The 24,718-nt window shown below is 39.6% G+C and overlaps 1 protein-coding gene across 3 annotated transcripts in view; it reads right to left on the bottom strand.

The window, feature by feature from the left end:
- Window positions 1–3,571: 3,571 nt before the first annotated feature.
- Window positions 3,572–24,718, bottom strand: part of LOC139954388 (histamine H1 receptor-like) — a 65,498-nt gene continuing 44,351 nt past the window's right edge. For 2 of the 3 annotated variants that reach the window (XM_071954157.1, XM_071954159.1), the window contains exon 2: window positions 3,572–6,135. In XM_071954157.1, coding sequence (XP_071810258.1) covers window positions 3,972–6,038 — 2,067 coding nt within the window. In that variant the 5' untranslated portion in view covers window positions 6,039–6,135 and the 3' untranslated portion in view covers window positions 3,572–3,971. Of the gene's footprint in view, window positions 6,136–11,241; window positions 11,325–24,718 lie in introns of those variants that run through there. The other variant, XM_071954158.1, reaches the window with a different exon arrangement.

Genomic DNA, 24,718 nt, shown 5'->3' with positions numbered 1-24,718 from the left:
CTATCCATCTCATTCTCACCAGTCTCTTATCTCAACCTTTATCTATCGCCGCCTTTAATTTCTCTTCCACCCCTCACCCTCTTTAAGACGCTCCACTGTTACTTTTCTCCCTCTGTCATATTTCCTTTATCTTCATCTCCCAAACACATGCAGATGTGTCTTTGTATGATGCATGCAGTTAAAGGCACTGACATATTTTGGTAAGTTTCAAAGACCAGTATCCTCACTTGGTGTATCTAAAGAGTAACAAACCTGTGACAATTTAAACTCAATTAATGTCATCGACTTTGTAGGAGAAGAATGAAGGAAAAAACACCCCCATTGTTCAAATGAGATGCCTATAAAAGGCTTAAGGTCTATGTATTTCAATATTCTTTGAGTGAGAAATCACCTCTTTCTCAAAAACTACGTTCTCAGAAGGAGCCGTTTCTCACAATGTTTGATACTACAAGCAGCTCTCCATTGTTTGTAACCAATTAATTTGTTTTACGCTAACAATCATTTGGAATGATTACCAATATAGTGTCCAGTGCCTTTAATTTTCTCATCAACTATTTCTTGTACCCTTTCCCGGGTTATCTCATCAGACCTCTTCCTGCTCACACCCTCATCACCGATCCTCCCACTCAAGACGTCTTATCTCAACACATCTCCCAACTATATTCCATCTTCCCAAACTCCTCTAGCTCATCCTTGGTTTCAATTGACACTGGCGATTTCTCTTTTATCTCACCATCTTAACACCCATTAGATCACCCGCTCAGACCAGGGACTGCATCACTTAAACAACACGCAGACTTCATACACTACAACTAATTAACGCGAACGCATCTTTTACATCTCTTTTAATAAAGGATCCTCTCTTTACTTCACAAGGTCTATACTCTCATCTCCATTGGGAATCTTACCCGCTCTCCCATTCCCCCATCTCTCCATCTCGCTCTCACAATTCCACTTCCTTTTACATTTCTCAGCCCTCTCTTTATACTCTCAGGCCATCTTCCTTTTCACCTCCTTGTGACGTCACACTTGAGAGCCAAATATATCTGTATATCTTGAGAGTATGATTTGAAACTTTGCATGGTGGGATTACAATCAGTTGAGGTTTGCGGTAGCACCACGGTGTATAAACCTCCTTTAAGTAGTGGTAGTTCTGAAAAGAACCGGTGGTTGACAGCAACTTAAGGTTTCGATCAGTATGCTCTGATCGTCTTCAGGGCCCATCTTCATAGCGCTGTTTAACTGCCGATTTTGTGCTAACTGGGCGATTTCCATTCCATAGCGCTGCAAACCGTAAGCACATGAAAAGGCATGCTAACCTTCCGTGCTTACCGCACGAAAATAAATGACGTCACAATGCAAATCCATGGTAATCGCGCAATATGGCCGCCCAATTCTTCTACTAACCTTGCTTGCCCCTTAGCAAATATTCCTTCTACAGTAAGCACGACAATTTGCTTACCGTTAAGCAGCGCTATAAAATTGAGCCACTGAGAATCAAAGCACACTGATCGGAATGTTGAGTTGCCAACCACCGGTTCTTTTGAGAACCAACACTACCCAAAAACAGATTAACACAGCATGGTGCTCCGCAAACCTCACCAGATTATTTTGAGAGTTTTTGGTGAAAAAAAAACAGCTTTTAAAATGGCTGACGCTAGTGTAAAATTCGTTGGAAACATATCACTCTGTCCAATTTCCTCGGTTTAATTTAATTGCATTTAAATATTTTAATTAATGAAGTACTATCAATCTAGAAGTTTCACCAGTTCTCAATTACACGAATAGTTTCAATTGAATTCAAATATTATTGTTATTATTAACAAAGGATATGATTCTAGAACTTCCATAAAGCTGGCTGTATAAATCTTGAGGCAATAAGAAATGTTTTGACTCTTAACACTCACACCGTTTACATTTTCAACACTGTACTCACTTTCTTCAACGTTTACCATAAAATCCTGACATACGACTGTACCACTATAGATATTTCGAAAAACACGAGACACAACATCACCTCCTCTTCACAACACTTATAAATCCACCACTTTACCGATTTTACAGATTGTTTTATACGGGAATCATTTTTACGGAGCATTTAAAGAGACATTCGTAAAACACGATCTGGAAAAAAACATCTTCGTTCGAACGAAGGTTGTTTACAGATTTGTTTTCCTTACGTATTTCCCTTTAAAAGCTCCGTAAAAAAGGTGCGGCAAATATTTTCCCTGACTATTGTTTTTAAAGCACAAGCAAATCCTTAACTAACGATTGAGTCTAATTCCAGTGTTATGGCACATCACCGCGAATTCCTCCCTTCGTCCAAACAACACTCTATCTCTCATCGATTCCACTCTTCATCGTCAATCACAGCCATCCACATCCCCACCTACATCCTCAACTATATCCAAAAATCGAGAGATCCCAAAGGAGTCTCGATTCTTTTCCTTAACATCCTCTTAAACTCTGCCCTTGCACTCCTTTCTCCTGTCTCCGGAATTACTGAACATCCTGAGCGTGTTTCTGACCGAAACACCATGGGCCAATTTCATAGAGTTGCTAAGCACAACAATAATTTGCTTAGCAGGAAATTTCTTCCTTGATAAAAACAAGATTACCAACCAAATCTCCTTTTGTTGCATATTGCTTGATACTGGTATTCAGCTGTTGTTGGCTTATCCTGGAAATCACGTTGAATTTTGGTTGGTAATCCTGTTTTTATCAAGGATGAAATTTCATTATTAGTGCTAAATAAATACATCAGATCTTCACGGTTCATTAGGTTTGTGAAATAAAATGATTGATCATGTAAATATAACCAAGAAGGAAAACAAAAACCAAAAACAGAAAAAAACTGTCAGGCAGAGACAAGAATAGTCACAATCCCAGGTATTAAGTAAGTTCTTTTGTTGACTTGTCAAATTTTCCATTGCATTTTTGTGTTACATTTTGAAAGTGTGCCCTGAAAACGAGTTATTAACATGTCATGCGCTTACTCTATACTAACTTTTAGGCTAGGCGCATACTATACTACAACCATACTTAGGCGTGGGCTATGCAGTGGGTGTGATATGCCTATAAGGGGTGTACATAATATTTGGTAAGGATGCCTCAAGTTTTGATGGCTTAGTCATCAGGGTTATGGGTCCGAACCCCGGTCATGGCACGTTTGTCCTTGAGCAAGACACTTATAAGTATAATTGCCTCTCATCACCCAGTAGTAAGTATGGGTCAGTGAGGGTAGAGGTGGTGCTTGTGGTTGGTTAAGCTTAGTGCGCTACTTTGGTAGTAAAGGTTGTACACTCCACATGGTGTTGAGCTAGGTTAAGGATCATTTGTAATAATGCTCCGCAACGGTCATTCTTGTGAATTGCGCTATAATAGAGTTGATATTAATATTTCGGGGATGGAAAGACAGCCAAAGGAAGGCTGAGATTTATTAATATTTTTCATTTCCGATCAAGCAATTGACGGCCTAATATTGAAAACAAGTTTGAAAATAAACCATTTATAGCAGTTACCCCCCCCCCCCCCCCCCCCATGCGCATTTGATCCTAAATATGGGTTAGGACACACCGCAACTTACCAAAGTTAGAATGCATTTTATTCGACACTGATTTGAACAATCACACTAAACGACGTTTCGTGCATTGGTCTGATTGGATAGAGTAAATAAGCTCAACCTGCAAATACAACAACTATTTGGAAATACAAAACGGCTCTCAAAACCGAGAAAGGATACGTTAAACACCATAGTATAATTAATAGTAACATTTCATTTATGACTTTTACCTTGAAATTTCAATTATAACACAGTTTTTCTTTTTTCTGTACATCATATCAAATACACCTGTTTTAAAAGTCACCGCTTTAAGTAATAAATCATGTTTTTGTATAATTTATTGTTTTTATTGTTTACAATGTATACAAAGCATTGATGGCGTTGCAGCACTGTGTCCCATAGCCTAGTCTTATCTCTTTTTGATTCGAAGTATTTTCTTGAACGACTTTCTGAACGTGGAATTACACAACGGATAGATGACGGGGTTCAGTGTTGAGTTAATGTAACCCAGCCATATGCTACCCAAGTAGAGTTTGTTGTGTATGCAATGCGCACAGAAGGCAACGATCATAAAGAACACCATGTATGTGATCCAACAGCATATAAAGCACCCGACTATCACACCTAACTGTTTAGCTGCTTTTCGCTCCTTGCTAAGCGACATTTTGCGAATTCTACGGAGAGTTTCCGAGGCCCGCCCCGGTCTCATGCTGAACCGTGACAGAGAGAATTTGGCCCGGTGGTTCGCGTGGTTCTTCATGGCTTCCTCGTCGCTATCCGTCGTGGTCGCCGCAGTGGAAGAGTCCCCACGATTCTCTACGCTCAGTAGGCGGGACGTCACGCCGTTCCGGCGGTCCCTTCTACTTCGGTCCGCTCTGGACAAATCACCCTGCCGCGTTCCGACGCGATACTCGGCACATAGTCTCCTCTTGGTCGGTGGTAGACAACCAACCACCGGGGGTTTCTTGCGTCCAGGTATATCCTCAGTTGAGAACGATATCCTTTTGGAAGAGAGGTTGCCGTTTTGAAGACTGTCACCACCCGTACCCTCTGCCGTACTGTTCCTCCTCAATATGGATTTCTTACTCCCGTTTTGAGCTTGATGACAAGTTCTTTTCTTCAGAGGTTGTAGTTCCTCAGGAGCAGCAAGAGGCTTTCCTTTCACCCTGTCCAGAGAGTTTATCTTACCGACAACATTGTGGTGGCTATGGCGCCCTCTCGAGTTCGATTCATTCCGATTAAATGCATCATCAGGAGACAGAAACTGTGTCTCTTTCATTTTAGGTTCTCCATGGCAACACGGGCTTCTTGTACACGATCCCTTAGGAGATCCAGCGGGTGACGTGTCCTTGTTGACCGCCCTCTTGAGGGCCTCTGGGTCCACTATACCATGCAGCCCAACCGTCAGTAACGTCAGGTTGGATATATTTTTTAACTGTGTGTTGATACGCTTGGGCTTCTTCACCCGACGTGTCCTCTCCTCACTACAGGGACTCCCGCTGTTGTTCTCAGCGGGGTCCGGCGTCTCATTCGAAGTGTCTTTGCTCGTGCTGATCGAGTCGTCGTACTCGGGTGTCCAGTTTGCATCCACCCTGGTCAGTTCCACGTCAGTATTTCCCTTGGACTTTACACTGTGCACTGACGGCTGAGACGATCGCGTCCCACCGCAGGATCGTCTCCCGAGCACCATCTTGGAGCGTTTCTGTATCTCATGGTATATCTTAGCATATATAAAAAACATACAGGCGAGTGGTACGTAAAAATTCCCTATAGCAGTAGCCACCTTGAGCGATTTATTCTTCCTGAACTCCGTGTCGCATTCGTTAGGAGGCAAATAACGCACCCCCTGGTTGAAGATCAAGTGCCAACATGTTATAGGTATAATCCAAACGGCTGAGCCCAACCACGCACACGATATCATAATGGAGGCCCTTTTACCGGTCCGTTTCCGCATGTATTTCAGAGGGTATCGAATTGACCAATACCTGTCTAAACTAAGCACAAGAAGGTTGAATATGGACGCTGTCGATGACACATAATCAATACACAGCCAGATCTGGCAGGGGACTAGCCCCAACACCCAGTCCTCACTCACGAAGTACACCGTGCTCAGAGGCATGACGATCATCCCGATCAGGAAGTCCGACACGGCCAATGAAACAATGAAATAATTACTGACTGTTTGTAACCTCTTCTCCGTCCTGACGGCGTAGATCACCAAAGAGTTCCCGAAGATGGTGATCAAACTCAGCAAGGTCATGATGGTCGCGAAGGGTACCGCGACACCGATCGGTGGCCTGCCCGAAGCGGCGTCGTCATCCCCCGCTGAGCTGTCGTCCTCCGAGGCCGTGCCGTTCGTACTCTCCCAGGCTGTGGTGTTCGTGAAGAGGACATAAACCGCTCCTGGCGTTGCTTCTCGGTTCCCGCTGGAGATTTCAAACAAGTTGTGCTCCGTCTGAAGTGCCCCGGAAGCCATGCTCCTACCCTTTCCATTGAGTCCGAATCTCTGATACTAATCACACGATGGGGTTAGCGCCGACTATTGCTTCATCAGTCTCACTTTTCGCATTGTTCTATAAAACAAAAATGAATAAATAAAGCGATCAGATATAGGTCACTTTTTGCAAAAACAGTATGGAAATTACTAACTGTAGGGCCTGTCTGGCTGAGTAGAAATGAGTTACCATCCATGGGTATTGAGTAACGTACACAGACATGACTGGTATACCTGCTAATTTTTGCTTAGCAAATCACAATGTCAATCAATATTTCCGGCTGCATCTGATGTTTGAGCGTGGAGTCTTGTGTGGTAAGACATTCAGTCAACCTGTTCTCTGGTACCTACCCGCTGGCCGGGTATCAGTGACCGGCATAATGACCTGATTAACTATCACGTGCAAGTACGAGATGCAATAATAACACTAATATATAGTGCCTTCTTAAAGCGCTCATAATTATCTGCCACTCAGTGACGCTCCTGACGCTTTAACATTCAGTAACTCATACAAAGTATGTGGGACTACGTATGAATGAGACATAATCCTTTGCATAGCACTTGTAATACAAGGTGCTATGCGCAGTATGCAGCCAGTCAAACCAAGAACACCGGGGCGAACCTATTCTCTGTTCGACACGTGCACAGTGTTATTGTACGTGCTTTACATAACACACGGGACCAACGGTTTTACGACACATCCGAAGGACGAAGCTTTATGGTTAAGTGTCTTGCTTAAAGACACGTGTGACGACTGGGACTCGAACCCACTTTCTGCTTTGATCAGAAACACCCATGTCAATCCTGTGTTTTTAAACGCTAGGCCATGACACTGATATTCCGCGTGGATGATCAGATATGCTGGAAACGAATACACTGTTATTATTCGGAAGTTCTGCGAACGGAACTCCCTTTTTGGGCCTTCGAGCACAGGAAGCGTTGTCACCGATATTGGACATTGGACATTCACATTGGTCTGTACAGTGAATGTCTACTTTGCTATCCTGATATTGGACAGTGGACATTCACATGGGTCTGTACAGTGAATGTCTACTTTGCTATTCTGATATTGGACAGTGGACATTCACATGGGTCTGTACAGTGAATGTCTACTTTGCTATTCTGATATTGGACAGTGGACATTCACATGGGTCTGTACAGTGAATGTCTGCTTTGCTATTCTGATATTGGACAGTGGACATTCACATGGGTCTGTACAGTGAATGTCTTGTTCGCTGTATTTCGATACTTACTGTTCAAAATGTCCGTAAATATACAGACTCTGTAACTGAATTCCGTATTTTCGCCCTACTTTTACGGACTTTCCGTAAATGCAAATATCGATTATGCTAATTAGCGTAAACACTTTCAACCACATTATTTCCCAAACACCTACACATTCCACTGAATGAACCAACTGTTCCAGTAAGTTTGCTGCCGCAAAAAAGGCCTTCCGTATTCCCGCGCCATAAGAAAATCAACGTTTATGAAATACTTCTACTCTCCCACTAAAAAAATGACAGAATACTGCAAATGACCATGCTCGCGTGAGAGACACCACTGTGTCTAATTTGAGTTCGCTCACGAAAGACCCATCATAGAAAAGTTTCCAACCGGTACTTAAAGCAGGCACATCGAACAAAGGAGATGTTTTGTGGACAAAATAATGTTCCAAAAGCACAGACCAATGTCGATACGGTTATAAAATGCGTTGAAAATACTTAATAAATAAACAATAGTAACAATTAAAATAGCAAGTGATTATGCCACGCTAGTTTGTGTATTATACACAAATAAATTTCTATGAATTTCATTGTTTTTAATTTATTTAATAGTTCTGAATTATTTCATGAGCTCATTGTTTGTGTTATATAATAGCAGTGCTTGTTGTAGCGATAGTAGTGTGTTTTATTTGATTTATACTGTCTCTATTTTTTGTTGTAGAATAAACGGAATAGTATATTAAATCACTCCACATCAAGTCCAACATGCACAACAAGGTACGACATGCACATGTATGTACAAACACATCTTGGATAATACTATCAGATAACTGCTCAAACGACATTGTTTATGTTCAAATAGCATCGAGACCTTTATCACGGTGATGTGGGCATCTTGATTTTACTCCACTCCAACTCATTGTATCCAAACTGAGGCTGGACGATATAATAGTCTGGTGCCATGTTTGCACAATAAATGTTAGCATTCACTAACTGTTAAAGTCACCTGGAAGTGGTATTTTTCAAAATAAAGCTTTGGTCACTGATATATGTGTTTTGATGAGTGGAATGTGAATTAACAGTTAACTAAGGTTTAAAAAAATCAGTTCTTATGTTATTTACAAACTTAAGAGTAGACCCCGACCCGAGAGGGCGCTGTTCGTGACGTCAATCGATGCAGACTTTGCCTGTAATGCGTAGAGTAAACACAATTGCAAAGTACATGTACGGACCAAGTCGTGAGTTTGTAAGTTTCAACAACAATTTTTTGTTTTTTTCCGGCAATGCCGACCAGGTGTATTGCTGCTGAATGCAGAAAAACACTTTTTGAAATGTACCAACTCACGACTTGGACGTACATGTACTTTGCACGTGTGTTTACTATACGCATTGCAGGCAAAGTCTGCCTCGACTGACGTCACAAAAGGGGTAGGCGGAGTCAGCACCCCAAATAATAATAAAAAATAATAATAATAATAATAATAATAATAATAATAATAATAATGAAAACTTATAAAGCGCAGAAATCCACAGAAGTGCTCATGGCGCTAAAATACAAACAATAGCATTAATTAATATACAATAACAACAAAAAACAAAATGTAAACCTAAGTTGAGAGAAATCTAAAACATGTGGTATAGAATACAATAATACAAATGCAACAACTTTATATATTTTTTAAACATATAAATCGTGACAAACAATTACTAAAAAAATTGTTTTATTGTTCGTAAGCATATACTCTTATGTTTGAAAGAAAAAAAATTATATTTCCAGGTGACTTTAAGGAAACAGGACAAAGATGGTGTCCGCGTGATAAAGGTATATAAATCCAGTTAAGCAAACCGCCCACCACCGCGCTCACTAAAAGCGGAGCTGAACTGTGAACTTGTAAATTATTCAAGTGGAAATAAAATACAGAAAGTGGTTTATAGGAATTAGCTGTGCATGTCGTCTCACTATTAAACAAGCTTGTTTGCAGTGATGCACCATTAAACATTGACTGGCAATGACCATGAGGGTTCGTGCACAACTCAATAATCAAACTCTGAGCATGATATCCACATTGTTATTGGTATAACCATGAAAAAACCTTACACACAAAGCCAGCGCGATTGCATTCGAGGCTTTATCGTATGACGGAAGTAACGTAACGGTATGGCCTAGTTTCCTGAATTTGTTTCCAAACAGAACATACTATTTCCAAGCAGTGGCAGGGCACCCGTTGCCTTGAATTAAACTCAATGGCTCGATGCCAGATGTTCCTACTTGTGATGTTGGTTACCAGCTCGACTTACAACTACAAGGTCATAGATGCACTTTGTATATGGGTTTAAAGGAACACGTTGCCTTGGATCGGACGAGTTGGTCTATAAAAATGCGTTTGTAACCGTTTTTTATAAAATGCATATGTTTAGAAAGATTTTTTAAAAGTAGAATACAATGATCCACACAAGTTTGCCTCGAACTTGCGTGATTTTCCTTTTACTTTGTGAAATCACACGGTCGGCTATTTATGGGAGTCAAAAACTTGACTCCCATAAATGGCCGACCGTGATAGTCGACCGATCAAAGGCAACGTGTTCCTTTAATAAAGAGTGCTGATTTTTGAAACTCCTGATGAACTGGGTTTAATGATCAAGACTATAATCCTCAAAGTAAATTGCGCCAATAAAGTATCTAAACACTTACAATTGGTCAGATTTATCGGAACCTGAAATAGTATGAAAAATAAACTAATTAACTCGATTCACAGTTACCTTCTGCGCATTTTGATACCTCTGCTGTTGCGCTACGATGTTGTTTGGCGGATTTATTGGCACTTGAGTGGCTTATGGCGAGTTTCAAAAGCTGCAAAAGCTCAGTGGCGAAAACAACATTCTTCATTCCCCTAAGTAACACGTTCATTCTGTTTAATCTTTGATTTCCTTTTTTCAATTTCCACGCATTTTTCATTTAATGATCTTATGACCATGTGTAACTTGTCATTATCGACAGTTCTGAGCAGACGAGCTGTGTCGCAATTTAGCCCTGTCATTCGTGTGTTACGTACACTAGATCCTAACAAAAATAAGTAATGTCACTGTGTTCGTCATAATATAATAATATATTTAGTAATTTTTAGTTAAACTGCAAGACCCCTTTCTGAAACTTTGAGCAGACTAGGCATCGACTAAACACCCTTGGTTAGAGTCAAAATGGCGGAACCACAGGGTTCGAAAAGGGTGATATAAAATCGAGGGGGAAGGGGGCTGTTGTATGACATTTCGGTCACAATAAGCCAATGTTAGGAAAACAAACAATTTATAGCATTTCCAATGACAAAACACAATTTTCAAAAAGGTGGGTGTGAGAATGTATTATATTTAAAGGCAGTGGACACTATTGGTAATTGTCAAAGACTAGCCTTCGCAGTTGGTGTATCTCAACATATGCATAAAATAACAAACCTGTGATATTTGAGCTCAATCGGTCATCGAAGTTGCGAAATAATAATGAAAGATAAATAACCCTTGTCACACGAAGTTGTGTGCGTTTAGATGGTTGATTTCGATACCTCAAGTTCTAAACTTGAGGTCTCGAAATCAAATTCGTAGAAAATTACTTCTTTCTCGAAAACTATGGCACTTCAGAGGGAGCCGTTTCTCACAATGTTATATACCATCGACCTCTCCCCACTACTCGTCACCAGGAAAGGTTTTATGCTAAAAATTATTTTGAGCAATTACCAATAGTGTCCACTGCCTTTAATATCACCGTAACAACAGTCAATGGTCAATTCCCACCGAACACTTTCAGTGTCAGTACACATTGCCCGACGTCTATCCAAAGCCAAACCTGACAAGTCATACGAAGTAACTTCTCTGATCGACCATGTTTGACTACCTTCTTCCTATAATCGATTCCAAGTCTGCAGCAGTATATAAGTTTGTAAAAAATAGTTGGAAGCTAAAGACATTACCTCGTTGACGACTTGTGTTGACACTTACGCGATGCCTCAAATCGTAGACTTACAGTTGAGCAAGCGAACTCGTCATCGAAAAACCCCTGACGTTTTACATCCAATAAAATGCGACGAGACAAGAACTCGTCCGTACAGATACCATTGATTTTCCGTGCAATAAAGTCGTCTTATAGGGAGGCCTCCTGCAATATTTCCCCTACCCCCACACACATGCTCTCAGATGAACATTGGGTTTTGGTGTTGACACGGTGAGGTCAGATAGACTGTGGAAACTAATTGCGAGCGGATACGCAATACAACAAATTCGTCACCTCTGGCGCGTTCGTGCGAGTGAATCCCACATCGGTTGCTGATATCCGTTTTTCAAGGCTACATTTTAACTATGCGTTTACCTCGCGGTGGATGAAAAAATGAACGTGTGTCACAACACGAGGCGATATGAATATCGCGGCTAATTTGGGTGACACGGAGAGGGAGGGGGGATCTTAGCACACATCCAACCGCCTGGCCACGGGGCTGAATTTCAGGCATGGTGTTGGTTCGAAATGTCGCTCTTCATAATGTCAGGTCACATGTATCGGTAGAGGCGTTTCAGCTTGCTCCGTCGTCATCTTCGTGTTAAATTGATCCCGACTTGGGAGTATTTTTTATGAGGTTTTTTCGGTTTGCGTTTAACACCCAGTAAGATTATCCGCTTGTGCTAAGTAGAATTTAATCCTGATAATAACTCATAGCTTAGTTCTGTGAAACACGTGTACTGTTATTCGTCATTTACCCTTGGAGTAGGTTTATAAGAACTGGAACTTCATGGTTTTGCTCCTAGGAGTAGGATCAGGAACAACACTTTTATGGTTTCGCATTGTGGAACGGGGGGGGGAGGCGGCTTGGAGGGGGGCCCGGGGCGAGGCGGATTAGCCGCACATTCCGCTGGATGGGATTAGTTTGTCTGGTCAGTTAATGGTCAAAGACCACTGGGTCTCATCGTGTATCTTAACAAACGGATATTATAACAATCCTGTGAAAATTTGAGCTCAATTGGTCGTCATAGTTGCGAGACAAAAAAGGAAGAACAAAACGAATACCCTTGTCACACAAGTTGCGTGCGTTCAGATGCTTGATTTCGAGACTTTGGCCGAGGTATCGAAATCACTTATTAATGTTTGAGTGAGAAATTTGTCAAAAACAACTTTACTTTAGAGGTAGCCGTTTCTCACAATGTATTATACCATCAATAGCTCTACATTGCTCGTTACCAAGTAATTAGTTTCGTACGCTCACAATTATTGTGAGTATAATAACCAATAGTGTTCATTACCTTTAAGGCTATAGCCTGCTCCATTTCTCATCAGGGTAAGTCCCCCGTCCCAGGTTAATACCCAGTTGCAGTGGGTATAGAAGTAGGAACAGTCCTTTCAGAACTTAACATAATATTGACAGTTTCTAATAAAGTTCCACAAGCTCAAAGTGGATGTGAAGACGTCGTGTTAACCACACACCCTAAAGGATGGACACTCCACCATGTAAAAGCTTAATTCGTGTGTAACTACTGACTATAAATAAAGCCTCTTCTTCATTCGTTGGTGCATTATAAATCCATTTAGCCACTCGCCTTTGTAATAAACCTTGAGTGGAAATAATCATGAAAATACCCGTAAAATCATCATATACAAATGTTCTATAACAACGACAGTTAAAAACTCATCCCCTCGGACTAAGACTGACCTTCCATTAGAACGAAGCGGCGATGATAATCATACACAAAATATGATATTGCTATTTTGCGATAAATATGGATGAGCCGAGGCAAAGACCGGGTATGGGTTCCGGATTAAGTCAGTCGCGGCCTTAGCACATCGCGGGGTGCACTGACGAGAATCAAACCGTCCAGGTTCTACTCAATCATCAAGGCCTAAATTCGTCCTCGGGAGAAAATTAAATCGGTGTAAAGTAGTAGATCTTTATGAAGCGGAACAAAATTGTAATTGTTCGATTCACATTCATTCTGTAATCAGTCTTGCTTGATAAATATCCCTCTATCGAATTTGTAATGTTTCCACAATACTGCGTGTACAGCAAGACTTAGGCTCGAAGTGAACGACCTGTGATGCATGCATTAGATTTTCATAATGGTCTCAATAATGAATACTGAACGTTTACCTCCGATTTAGAATCACCACCTTATGTTTCTTTCGATTTAAATGCAACCTTATGTGCTTAAGTGAGATTTGCTGTAAAACCGTCTGCACAAAATGTGTTTAGTGGTGTTTTTTGTGGAGAGTCGTTTGTTTGACTACTCGACGTTTCGATCAGTATGCTCTGGTCGTCTTCATGAGAATATAACACTGATCGAAACGTGAAGGTGTCAAACCACCGATTCTTCTCAGATTTACTGACCGCAAATCTCACCTGATTATGTACGCCCATCGTGCACAGTTTCAAAGATTACTATCTATTCAGCTATTACGAGCTTAACACATTTACATATTACATCCAGCGAATGAACAAAGCAAAGACTGTAAGCCCAAACATATGCTTAGCACAAACAAGTTTCACTTAAAATACACAGGTTACAAGCCAAAATTATATTACTTTTACATTGTTGTGACTGCTGCCCCACTCAATTTTTGCTAAGCAAAGATACTCTTTCTTCAGCTCAGCTTTATAAATACACTATATTCTAACTGCTAAAAGTTTCGTCGACCAACCGCTTAGCGTAATCTCACCCAACATGTACACTGTACTGAAAACCCCCAGCAATATAGCTCTTGGTCAACGAACAGTAAATCGATATTACGTCCACCAAACCGAAAGTGCTCTAATCGAATTTTCAAGAGGAAAAAAGTAGACGAAAATATACAAGAAGATGCTCAGGAAACTCTTAAAGGAAGATTACATTTCTCAACAAAGAGTTTTTTTCTCTGGCCATCATCGCAAGTTGCACTGTCCGGTGTCAAGGGTATGGAAGTAGGACACTGGCCGTTAGGGTGCATGGCTTCGAGTTCATCAGGCTCGAGTTAGTACTGATGGGAAGTCATTGACCTTTTCAGTAAGACGTCCATGGCTAATAAAATGTTAATTAAGTCCCGTTATCAGTTAATCATAAGAATTGATTAAAGGCCACTAAATATACAACGATTATTAACACATAAAATGTGACCTACTTCTGGGCTTCGAACTGCCTCTAGCTACCGGGGGGTAACCTCTGTAGTCTAGTTGGTAAGACACTGCTCTAGAATTGCAAGGGTCGTGGGTTCGAATCCCACCCGAGTAACATGCCTCTGATATTTTGTTTTCACAGGACTCGGGAAAGTACTGAGTATACAATGCTAACACATATCGGTGTATGGGTAAAAAAACATCCCCGATGCAAATTTAACATCTCTTAGACCTACTTCTTGCAAAAGCTCGTGCTATGTATTCGTAGTTTCTTATTAGGCTAGCTTTTAGTATCGTGAAACACATACTATTACAATTTGTATTTCAACATAATAATTTGAAATTAAATTTTGTATTTTGGGGTTGTTAAGAACGCCTGTGGCGAGCCTAACAATAAAACAAATTAATAAAATAAAATACAATACATCTTTAAGTAAAGGATGAATTCGCAAATGAATTCACAACCTTTTGCTCTGAGTCTTTCGTGGCCGTTTCGAACGCCTGTGTCGAGCCTAACATTGTTTTCCTTTTTAATTACAATTAATTATAAATTCGCAAATGAATTCACATTCCTTTATGCTTCATATTTCACGGCTCACGCAAGACAAAATGAAATTCCGATTGAGGTTTATCCACCAGACACAAACTTATATCGACACGGCGTCAACAACGCCAGTTATTTATTTCGAAACTTAGGCTTTTGTTGCGTTCAGCAAAAAACAACTGTTTCACAAATATTTCTTAAATCAAATCCAACTCGAGAACGCTCGAAATGGAACAAAGGTTACCCATAAAAAAATTGTTAATAAGGGAGACAAAAGCAGCATATAAAAGAGCTTTCTTAATTGGTGAAATTCACCTGCACATGATTCAGATATCAGAATGTAGACTACGCACACTATTATTCTTTTAAATGTGTCTGATTGTTGAAGTTACACTTTCGTCATCCGCTATTTCGGCTCTGGTGGGTGAACGTACACGTTTGGTAATCAATCTTAAAACTAATGGTGATAACAACTATTGTTCAGAAGCCTGAGGCAGCTTTCGATACTAAAATGGCTATTGAGAAACATTGTCATTTCCTGGTAATGGGATTATGTTAAAAATGTATCCGAGTCATGGCCGAAATTTCCTTAGGAAGCGTGCCTTGCAAGAAAAAAGAAATAAAAAAAAAGAAGAGAACACACCTCTGTTTCACACATTTTGCGTGCTTTATGATGCGTACACGAGGTTAAAGCCTGGAGTTTGATAGATGAATGAGAAATAACATCTTTCCAAAAAACTACGTCACTTCAGAGAAGAAACGGTTCTCACCATGTTTTATACTACCAGCAGCTCTCTATTGCTCGTGTATACCAAGTAAGATTATATTATGCTAATATTATTTTGAGTAAATTACCAAAACGTGCCCAGTGCCTTTGACGCGTAAAGGCATAATGAAGCATACCGAAGATGCCACGTCGTTTCCATCAGCAGCTCCTCATGTCTTGAACAATCTTAACTAACTACCCAATTACCCCCATCTTTACTTCACACATCCCATGTGGCTTCGAAGCGCACCCTGCTGCTTGTATGGGGCCTTCGGTATAATAAGCGCCGTGTCGCAAAACACACACAAATTAATGAATGTTTGTAGTAAAAGAATGGGACCAAGGAATTCCAATTTGTCTATAGCGCTGACAGGACTTTGTGATGCGTTAATGATTATTCAAGGCACTTGACAATTTTGGTAATTGTCAAAGACAAGTATCCTCACTTGGTGAGTCCCTACCATACGATAACAAATCTGTGTCATTTGGACTCAATTGGTCATCAAAGTTACATGAGAAAATATGACAGAAAAAAAAACACCCTTACACCCTTGTTGCACAATTTGTGTGATTTCAGATGGTATGAAAAGGGCTTCATACCTGAAGTCTTTCTATCATTTTATTTCAGTGAGAAATTACCCCTTTCTCAAAACAGCGTTACTTCAGATGGAGCCGTTTCTCACAATGTTGTATTATATCAACAGCTCTCCAATGCTCGTTACTGTAGTACATTGTTTATGCTTAGTGTCTGGTGCCTTAAGGAATAACATTAATTTGGTTATTAGGCTATACAATTCGTTTCGAAGAGAAAAGACACCTCAAAAAGCAGAAGACCCCCCCCCCCAAAAAAAAAAAAAAAAAAAAAAAAAAACTAAGGGAAAAAGCAATCTCTTTTGAAAGTATATATGTTTTCAATACCACGAAATTGAGGTTGCGTCGTGCTTTTTGATTTATCGCGACACCTTTGTATCGCTGCCTAGTTTCACACAATGCAAACAACCTCTTTCATCTAAAAAGCAAAACCAACACCAGCTCTAGTCTGTCTATATGCACTGGCGAACTATAGCCACCGCTGACAGAATGCTCAGGTAAATGTATAGTTTCCACAGTTACCAATAATATCGAGGACTGCATCTCGCCTGCCAGGTAACCATGGCGACCACGCCAGCCGTGTTACCCACACTGATATTGCGTGTCACACTGTATAAGCCAAATACAAGAAAACCCGCTATAGGATCAATTAGAAACCCCATCGTGTCATTTCCTTTGCTTTTTATTTTTGCTTGACACCAAAGGCTCCATGAAAAATTCACAGACGAGGAGGGTGGGGGAGCAAAAGTCTTCTCTGCTGCTCCCCTGATCTTGGCAATTTCCTCTCTTCCATCTCCCCCTCACGTCTCCAATTCCGTCTTCTATTTGAATCCTCTCGATCAGTATTACAATACATTGAATGCCACCAATGTGTATAGGAATCCTACACTTCACTTTGATTAGAAGGAGCTGTAATGAAGGCAGGTGCGTCTTAGACACGTAGACCGAAAACCCTGTATTTGATCGCACACGTACCGGGGGAGCAGACTTCATGTCTGTGTGCTTCGCTATGAAAGGGCAAGGGCACCAATGCATTTTCTCTTTGGTAAAGGGCACCTTATGAGGAAATTTTCAACCTGGTCAATTAAAGGGCACAAAGGCAATTTTCTCAAAAGGGCACCCTATGAGGAAATTGTTAATTTCCACTGGAGCAATTCAATGGCACCAAGGCATTTTTCCTTGGTAAAGGGCACCATAATATGAGGAAAATGTAAGTTTCTACTGGGGCAATTCAAGTACATCAATGCAATGGAGGTATCATGCCTGTAACGTCACAACCATCCTCACATGTACCCTTAGATTATTTTGGAATGTTGTCTCCTTCTAAATAAATCATGAACGTGGGTTGGAGGGCCTTGCAGTGGATGAAAATACCGCTTTGGTTTGAGCTGTGCGCCAGCCAAGCTTAAAAAAAACGGATCGTTAGGGTCATGATGTGTTTGGTCCTAACAAACATCACGGACAATTATTGATTACAAAGTTAAAACAACAGTTCATAAATAAATCACTAGATCGTGTTTTCTTGTTGGTTATAAGCGGCTAAATAATTAAATATAGAATGTATGCAGACTGTCTACTTTCTTTACCTGCATTTTGACTTCATATACTTTCCCATATAATTATTAAAAAAAATATTCCAACCCTTATTTCAGTTGTTTTGTTTTAGGATGATGAAGGCAAATATGCACAATTGTGGGGGGTTGGCAACCCCTCCCCAACATCATTAACTACACTTAGTATCATTAGTGTTGCTGTGCTATTAGTTTTGAGTATCATTAAGTTGTTTTTTTTCAGATGGAGTTTTTTACGTAAACATTTTGACGAAGACGTTTTTACGTGGGCGTTTTTTCAGAGAACTTTTACGTGCCTAAGATGTGCGTCCCCTGTGATTTTGTTTTGGCCTCCGGCTTTGTGACTCCGTAATAATTTGTTGGAGCAAAGTGCATTTATACGATACTTCAACATCAAACGTAGACTATATGGAAGCCGGATCTTAAAGCTATTGGACACTTTCGGTACAGAATTTGTTTTTAAAGTTCACAGATATACAAATATCTTACATGGTATACAGAAGGTAATGGTGAAAGACTTCTCTTGTAATATTATTCCATGAAATGCTTTACTTTTTGAGGAAACATTAAAACCATATAATTCTCGATATCGAGAACTACGGATTTGTTTTAAACACACGTCATGACTGACACGGCGAAACGTGCGGAAACAAGTGTGGGTTTTCCCGTGATTTTCTCCCGACTCCGATGACCGAATAATCCTAAATTTTCACAGGTTTGTTATGTTTTATATAGAAGTTGTGATACACGAAGTGTGGACCTTGGACATTACTGTTTACCGAAAGTATTCAAAGGCTTTAAACTGAGGTTTAGGAAAGGCTCTTTGAAAAACACATGGTGTACGAAATTGTTCATACACGTCAGCCAGGACTAAAAATAATTACAAATAGTTTACATTCTGAAGATTCTTTAAACATTTTTCGTAAAGCTTATTTTAACTGGATAATCGACTTCAAATTTTACATTCGAAGCTTTTGGCATGTTAAAAGATAATTCCATCTTAGAAAAGTCGTTTACTCCCTTTTCGTCTTGCCTCTAAACTTAAATCACTTCAGATGAAGCAGAAATAATGGCTTCTTCGAGTGTTTTAGAGTTAATCGTATAAGATAGTTTACTTGGAAAAAATTACCCAACGGTATAAGCGTCTTCAACCATAAAGCAGACTGGAATTCCATCCCTGCACGCAACGGGAGTATTCGGTCCTGCGGGATATTTGTGTTCCGCGGGCTTGACTCGAAGCGATTGGTGCACGCTAGCTGGGTATAAAATCGACATGCCAGGGCCTAGCAAGTCAATGTACTGTACGAATAAAAAAAAGTTAGATTTGAGAGGGTACAACAGAGCTAAATCGGTGGTGAATTCGTCCTCAAATTGCTGTGAGGGTTTGGGAAGGCCCTGGATGAAGGTGGGGGGATATTAAGGTACGGTTGGCTGGTCAGATTGGCTACTTTGGCGAGATGGTTTAGTTGTACAGGCTGATTTGGGAGATGCAATGAAATCATACGCTAGATGCTTCGCCAATCGCTGAGCGGAGAAGCAGGCAATGTGGGGGGGGGGGAAGGCTCGGGTGAAGTTAAATGTTTGAACAGACTAGGCGATTTCCACAATTTGGGAAAAGGTTGGAGTCTGAATATACACGCTGTAGTTTTTCTTTGGGAGAAAGTATTTAAACTGTCTTTAAAGTGAACCAACATTTGGATATAACTCGATCTCGAAAACATGTAAAACAACAATGAGTCCAATAGTAATTATCAATTATGCTTACAATAATATCATGTGTATTATAGAGCTTAAGCACAGGTATCAAAGCGCTTTACAAGAAACTAATTAACTACAGACTGTACTAAAACAATCAAGTAAAGAAATGAGTGATGATTAAAATAAGTAAGTTTTAAGCGTAGACGTTGGTTAGGCGATACAGGATGGCGCATGGCTCGTTCCAATGATCAGGTGCTGCAGCGTTCTACAATACTTGATATATAACTTTTCATTTTGTTAAAAGACTGCGAATCGGAACGGGAGCGAAACTCAAGCATAGTGTGGTTGACGAAGAGTCATTACGTTATTTAAGATTCCTACTAATTGAAGCATTTAGCAAACAAGTAGAGTTTTTCTTTGAAAATGTGAACGATTTGCAAACGTCGCCAAGACGAAATGGGTTTTTATCGGTTTCAAATACTCTCTATACCATTCCATCAATGGCAACTTCTTCCTAGCGGAACTAACGTACTATTATTCTGAATTAGTCTGGAATCTTTCAAGAAAACACGAATCGGAACCATCTACGTAGGTGGGGAACCCGACAAAGACGGCCATGCCACAATTATGCTTATTAATAACAAGCGCTTGTGAACGTCACGATTTTGCATAATTCCCATTTCTTAAACGGGGTTGATGGGTAATTTTTATCTCAGAAAAACTTAATTCGATAATTTATGTGATTAAGCCCGTAAGACTCATTTAAAAACTAATTAAAACCAGCGTCTCTAATCCCAATCAGTATCCCTGTTTAATTAAGTTCATTTATACAACGACCTAACTGTCTTATCTATTCCCTATGAAATTTTCTTATGGCATCTTCCATAAAAAAAAAATAAAAAAAATAATAATAAATAATTCATAGAGGTTTAAAATTTGTACATCTGGAACCTTCTTAATATTCCCAAAGTATTCCCAAAAGCAATTTGTGGCGAGTATTTTCAACCTTTTTTTATTTCGCCATGTGTAATCTTTAAATCGGGGAGCAGAAAGAAAATACCAAAATAAATGCCAAATAGTTTGGAATAACAAATGCTTCCGGGAAGGTATGCATACGGACGAACAATATTATCTTTTACCTAGATCCCCAAGGCTAACTGTGGATTGGGGGAGCTATATCTATGTGTGGGTGTTTGTTGAGCAGGAGCAAAACATCGTCACAAAAATATCAGCACGAAGAAAATGCGCAAACCAATCTCTAACCAATATCTACAATTAACAGTATTGCTTTATGGACTTTATGGCGTGTATTTTGGTATGAATACTTAAATTGGCACGTTGGAGTGTGCGCTTTTGACTTATAATATAGGTGTATGCTATCAAATGGGTGTGGTTGTAGATATGCTTTAAAGGTAGAATTTGTAAACAACCAAACAAATATTATCACGAATTGGTATGATTTTTATTTTTCTACGCGAACTAACACTCTCCGCCATTTTGAAGAGCCGAATTGTCGGAACCTCAACATGACGGACTGCGTTAATTCACTAAAGTGAAAGGAAAACCACCCAATTTCATGAAAAATTGTTTTTCACTTTAAAAACATCCTTCCAACACCCATAATCATTTCGCAACAAACGCTTTTTATAGCCCAAAAGCGCCCAACCCGAAGGCAAAGTGCTCCTTTAAACCGACATTCAATTTGTGACAATCTCGTCACAATTGGTGCTTCACTGCTGGTGTGATGTTTGTTATCTTTGTTGGAATCATATGCCGTGGGCGGTTTATTTAAAAACGGAATGTGTGTACTTATCGAAAAGCAATCATCGATTACTTTCAATCTCACTCAAATATTACTGATTGAAAAATAGTTCATACCACGAGCAATCTTTATGAGCTAAAAATACTAATAACAAAAATAGTCGAGAAAACATAGAAATGAAAGATTCCCCTCTCCTCCAAATTATATTTTAGTAACTTCAACTGCCGCAATCGTGGAACAAAAAGACCGTTTTGAATGTTACGGAAATATAGCTGTTATAGTGAAAATCGAAGCTTCTTATGGTGCGAATAATAAGACATGAATAATAAGACGCAGACCAAACAGATTCTTTCCAGAGCAAAAGCAAACCCTCAAGAGAGAATGTTTGTACCTGCAAGTTTACTATTTACTTATAGCTAACTCTAAAAAATAAAACTTGCTTAACATGTTTTGTCTTCTTTTATTGCTTTAACCAACTCTGTGAACGTCGAATGTGACGGTGTCCACAGATTGTTGTTGTTTGACAAGTTTCTTACAAACTCCGGGTGAAAGATCACCATTCCAGAAACCAATCATTCCCACGTAGTTTCACCTTTTGGTTTATATGGTCCTTCTGACCGAAGATCAAGTGGATCTTTCACAAGATTGATTTGTATTGGTACCTCCTTAACTTTTTAATTAAGAAACTTTATCTACAAGAGTTCATATCGCTTCACCAGACGTACATCTATTCGCAAACAGTCGTATGAATCAAACCAAAAGCCACACGTTGTCGAAGATATATAGACACTGCTTAAAACCAACCCTGTTTATTTGTATTACTCATCTAACCCATAGAAAAAAAAGAAGCAAACAAAGTCCTAGAAACCATTCTTCATAAATAGAAACTTTCACCCCAAGCTTCTAATTGTGATGATAAACATATTAATCTGGTGCTTTTATACACTTCAGGAGGTGTTTGGTATTTTTGAACTGACCCAATAATTTCGTGACATGAGAATGAGACGAAAGCTTGATAGCACTTAACCCCTCCACACCATTACAAACGATCTCCATGAATAACTTGTCTATACACAATCCCCATGTGTGCTAACAATGGTGAAGACATTTCTTTGTAAAGCGCCTAATGCAGAGTCTCTAAGCGAATACAGTTTCATTTCACATTGAGGAGCTAAGTTGGCTCAAGCCCGGTGTAGATTTTTAAGTGTTAAATTTCTGACCAGTATTGTTCTTTTGTATTGTGCCGCGTGACGCAAGAATTCACCGATAAAGTCCTGTAAAATGTTGTTTGAAATACGAGCTTATTATGCGAAACTCTCGCGTCCAATTTGACAAAAAAAAATCCCATTTTGAATAGCTTTTCAAAAAACACCTCAAGAAATCTCTTGTTTCATAATAGCTTAAATTTTGATTGTGCGAGCATAAAAGTCATAAATATTATGTGCTATTTTTATTAATAATTTTCAATAAACCAAAACCTATACGTTCAAACAGTGTGTTACCTACAACAATAGTGCCACATTGGATGCATGTTTATTGAAATTGTTTGACGCCTTGAAGTGTTTTGTTTGAAACATCATTTTTCAGGAGAAAAAAATGTACATTTAAAAACATATTTAACAGTTTTATAAAACTACGTATCGTTCAAAATAGAACAGAACACTTACGTAAGTAGATTAAACGCTTGTTTTAGCAGAAGTGTCCGTTCTATACAGTAAGCCAAATATAACCGTTAACAAACGCTTATACCACAACAAAAATATGCTTATTGTAAGCAGAATGCTTACAATAATCAAAAGAGAACGCGAACCGTAGGCAGGCGAGTATGCCCAAACCACCATCTCAGAACAATGCTTCAGTTACATACATTAATTTTAGAATGAGTTTTATATTTGTTACTCCAATACCACAACGAACACTTGTTGTTCAGCGATGGACTGACCACAACGGTCAGTTTAATACACCTTAAAAAGGCCACCGTGACATCATCATGAATATTTCATAAATCGATATTTATAAAAGTAGTGACATCGTGATGACGTTATGTTTGGTAAAGAATCATGTGTAACCAGTAATGCCATTCATTTGTTACTGATGCATCGGAACACACATGAGACCAATTCTACACATCAACTCCATTATGTATTGATAACATACATAAAGTACTTTAAATGGCATATTTACATGATTTTCCTGTCATACGGCTCATCTCTTCACAAAACTTTATCTTAATCTTCGAGAGAGGGAAGAAAGAAAATACAAGAAAAAAAGCTGTGCCTCTTTTGGGAAATCTTGGGGAGCCATCGAGTGATGTGCAAACAACCCTCTAGAATCTTGGAAAACCTAACCCCGTTGGATAACACCCAGCGGCAAGGGGTGGTCTCCAGTGACGGGCCAAGCATGGAGCCCTGGGGGACCACAGGAAGGTAATCAAATGTCAAGAAGGGCGTACTCGATAGGGTTACCATATTCAATCTTACTATACTCCAAGCCTTTGTGGTTAGAATGTTTAATTAACGATGACGACATTTACATTTTGTTTGTTTTGTTTTCTCACGAACCACACTCGAAAACATCTTGCAATGGATCTATCAGCAATGTTTCTATTTTCTTCCCAGATACATTAGTTGATTTTTTTTCTCAGAAAACTTACCAACAATCAGCTACCTGTCAACAAGCTGGAAAATGTCAATAAATAACAACCATTCTTAAGATCCCACACGTTAACGCCGGTTGAAAATCTGACTGGACTGTATCACTAACTTAAACTGTGTCTTCCCACGTAGTATCACTCATGACTCTGATGGTGCAAACCGAACAGCCCTGTTTTACTTTCAATTAGGACAAGTACGAGGTAACTTCTCATTATAAAGCTCTTTTGTATATCATAGAGCAACTGAAAGTGATCGAGTAACTTTATATAATGTCTTGTATATTATTACGTTAAGCCAACTGCCTTTTTTATCCTCTCCGGAATGTCTCTCGTATGGCTTATTATTGTTACATTGTTGGTTCTTTGTCCAAGCACACTTTTTAATTGGTTGTACTTGTTCCTTCCGAAGGCCCCTCCTTTTGTGATTGGATGTGTTGATATTCGCCTTTTTACTCTTATATGCCTCATTAACTGCATTTTCCGCTCTCCGATTCCATTATGTATTTTTTTTTATCTACCCGCTTTATTTTAAACCTCGCTGAAATTGGATGGATTCGACGTTTTTCAACACATTTTTCTCGGGCATGACAGCTGTGGCAATCCGCAGCAGAACGCTTTGGTTGGGTGGCTCTACGTCCCCCATTTTAGATACAAAGCATGATGATGATGACGATGGTGGTGACCTTTTTTCCATGAAATATTTGTTGCTATTTTCTCAATAAATAGACACATA

This window comes from Asterias amurensis, chromosome 2 (assembly GCF_032118995.1).
Source record: "Asterias amurensis chromosome 2, ASM3211899v1".
Lineage (NCBI taxonomy): Eukaryota > Metazoa > Echinodermata > Asteroidea > Forcipulatida > Asteriidae > Asterias > Asterias amurensis.
The sequence above is the reverse complement of the archived record's forward strand: the minus strand, read 5'-3'. Positions and strand labels throughout refer to the sequence as shown.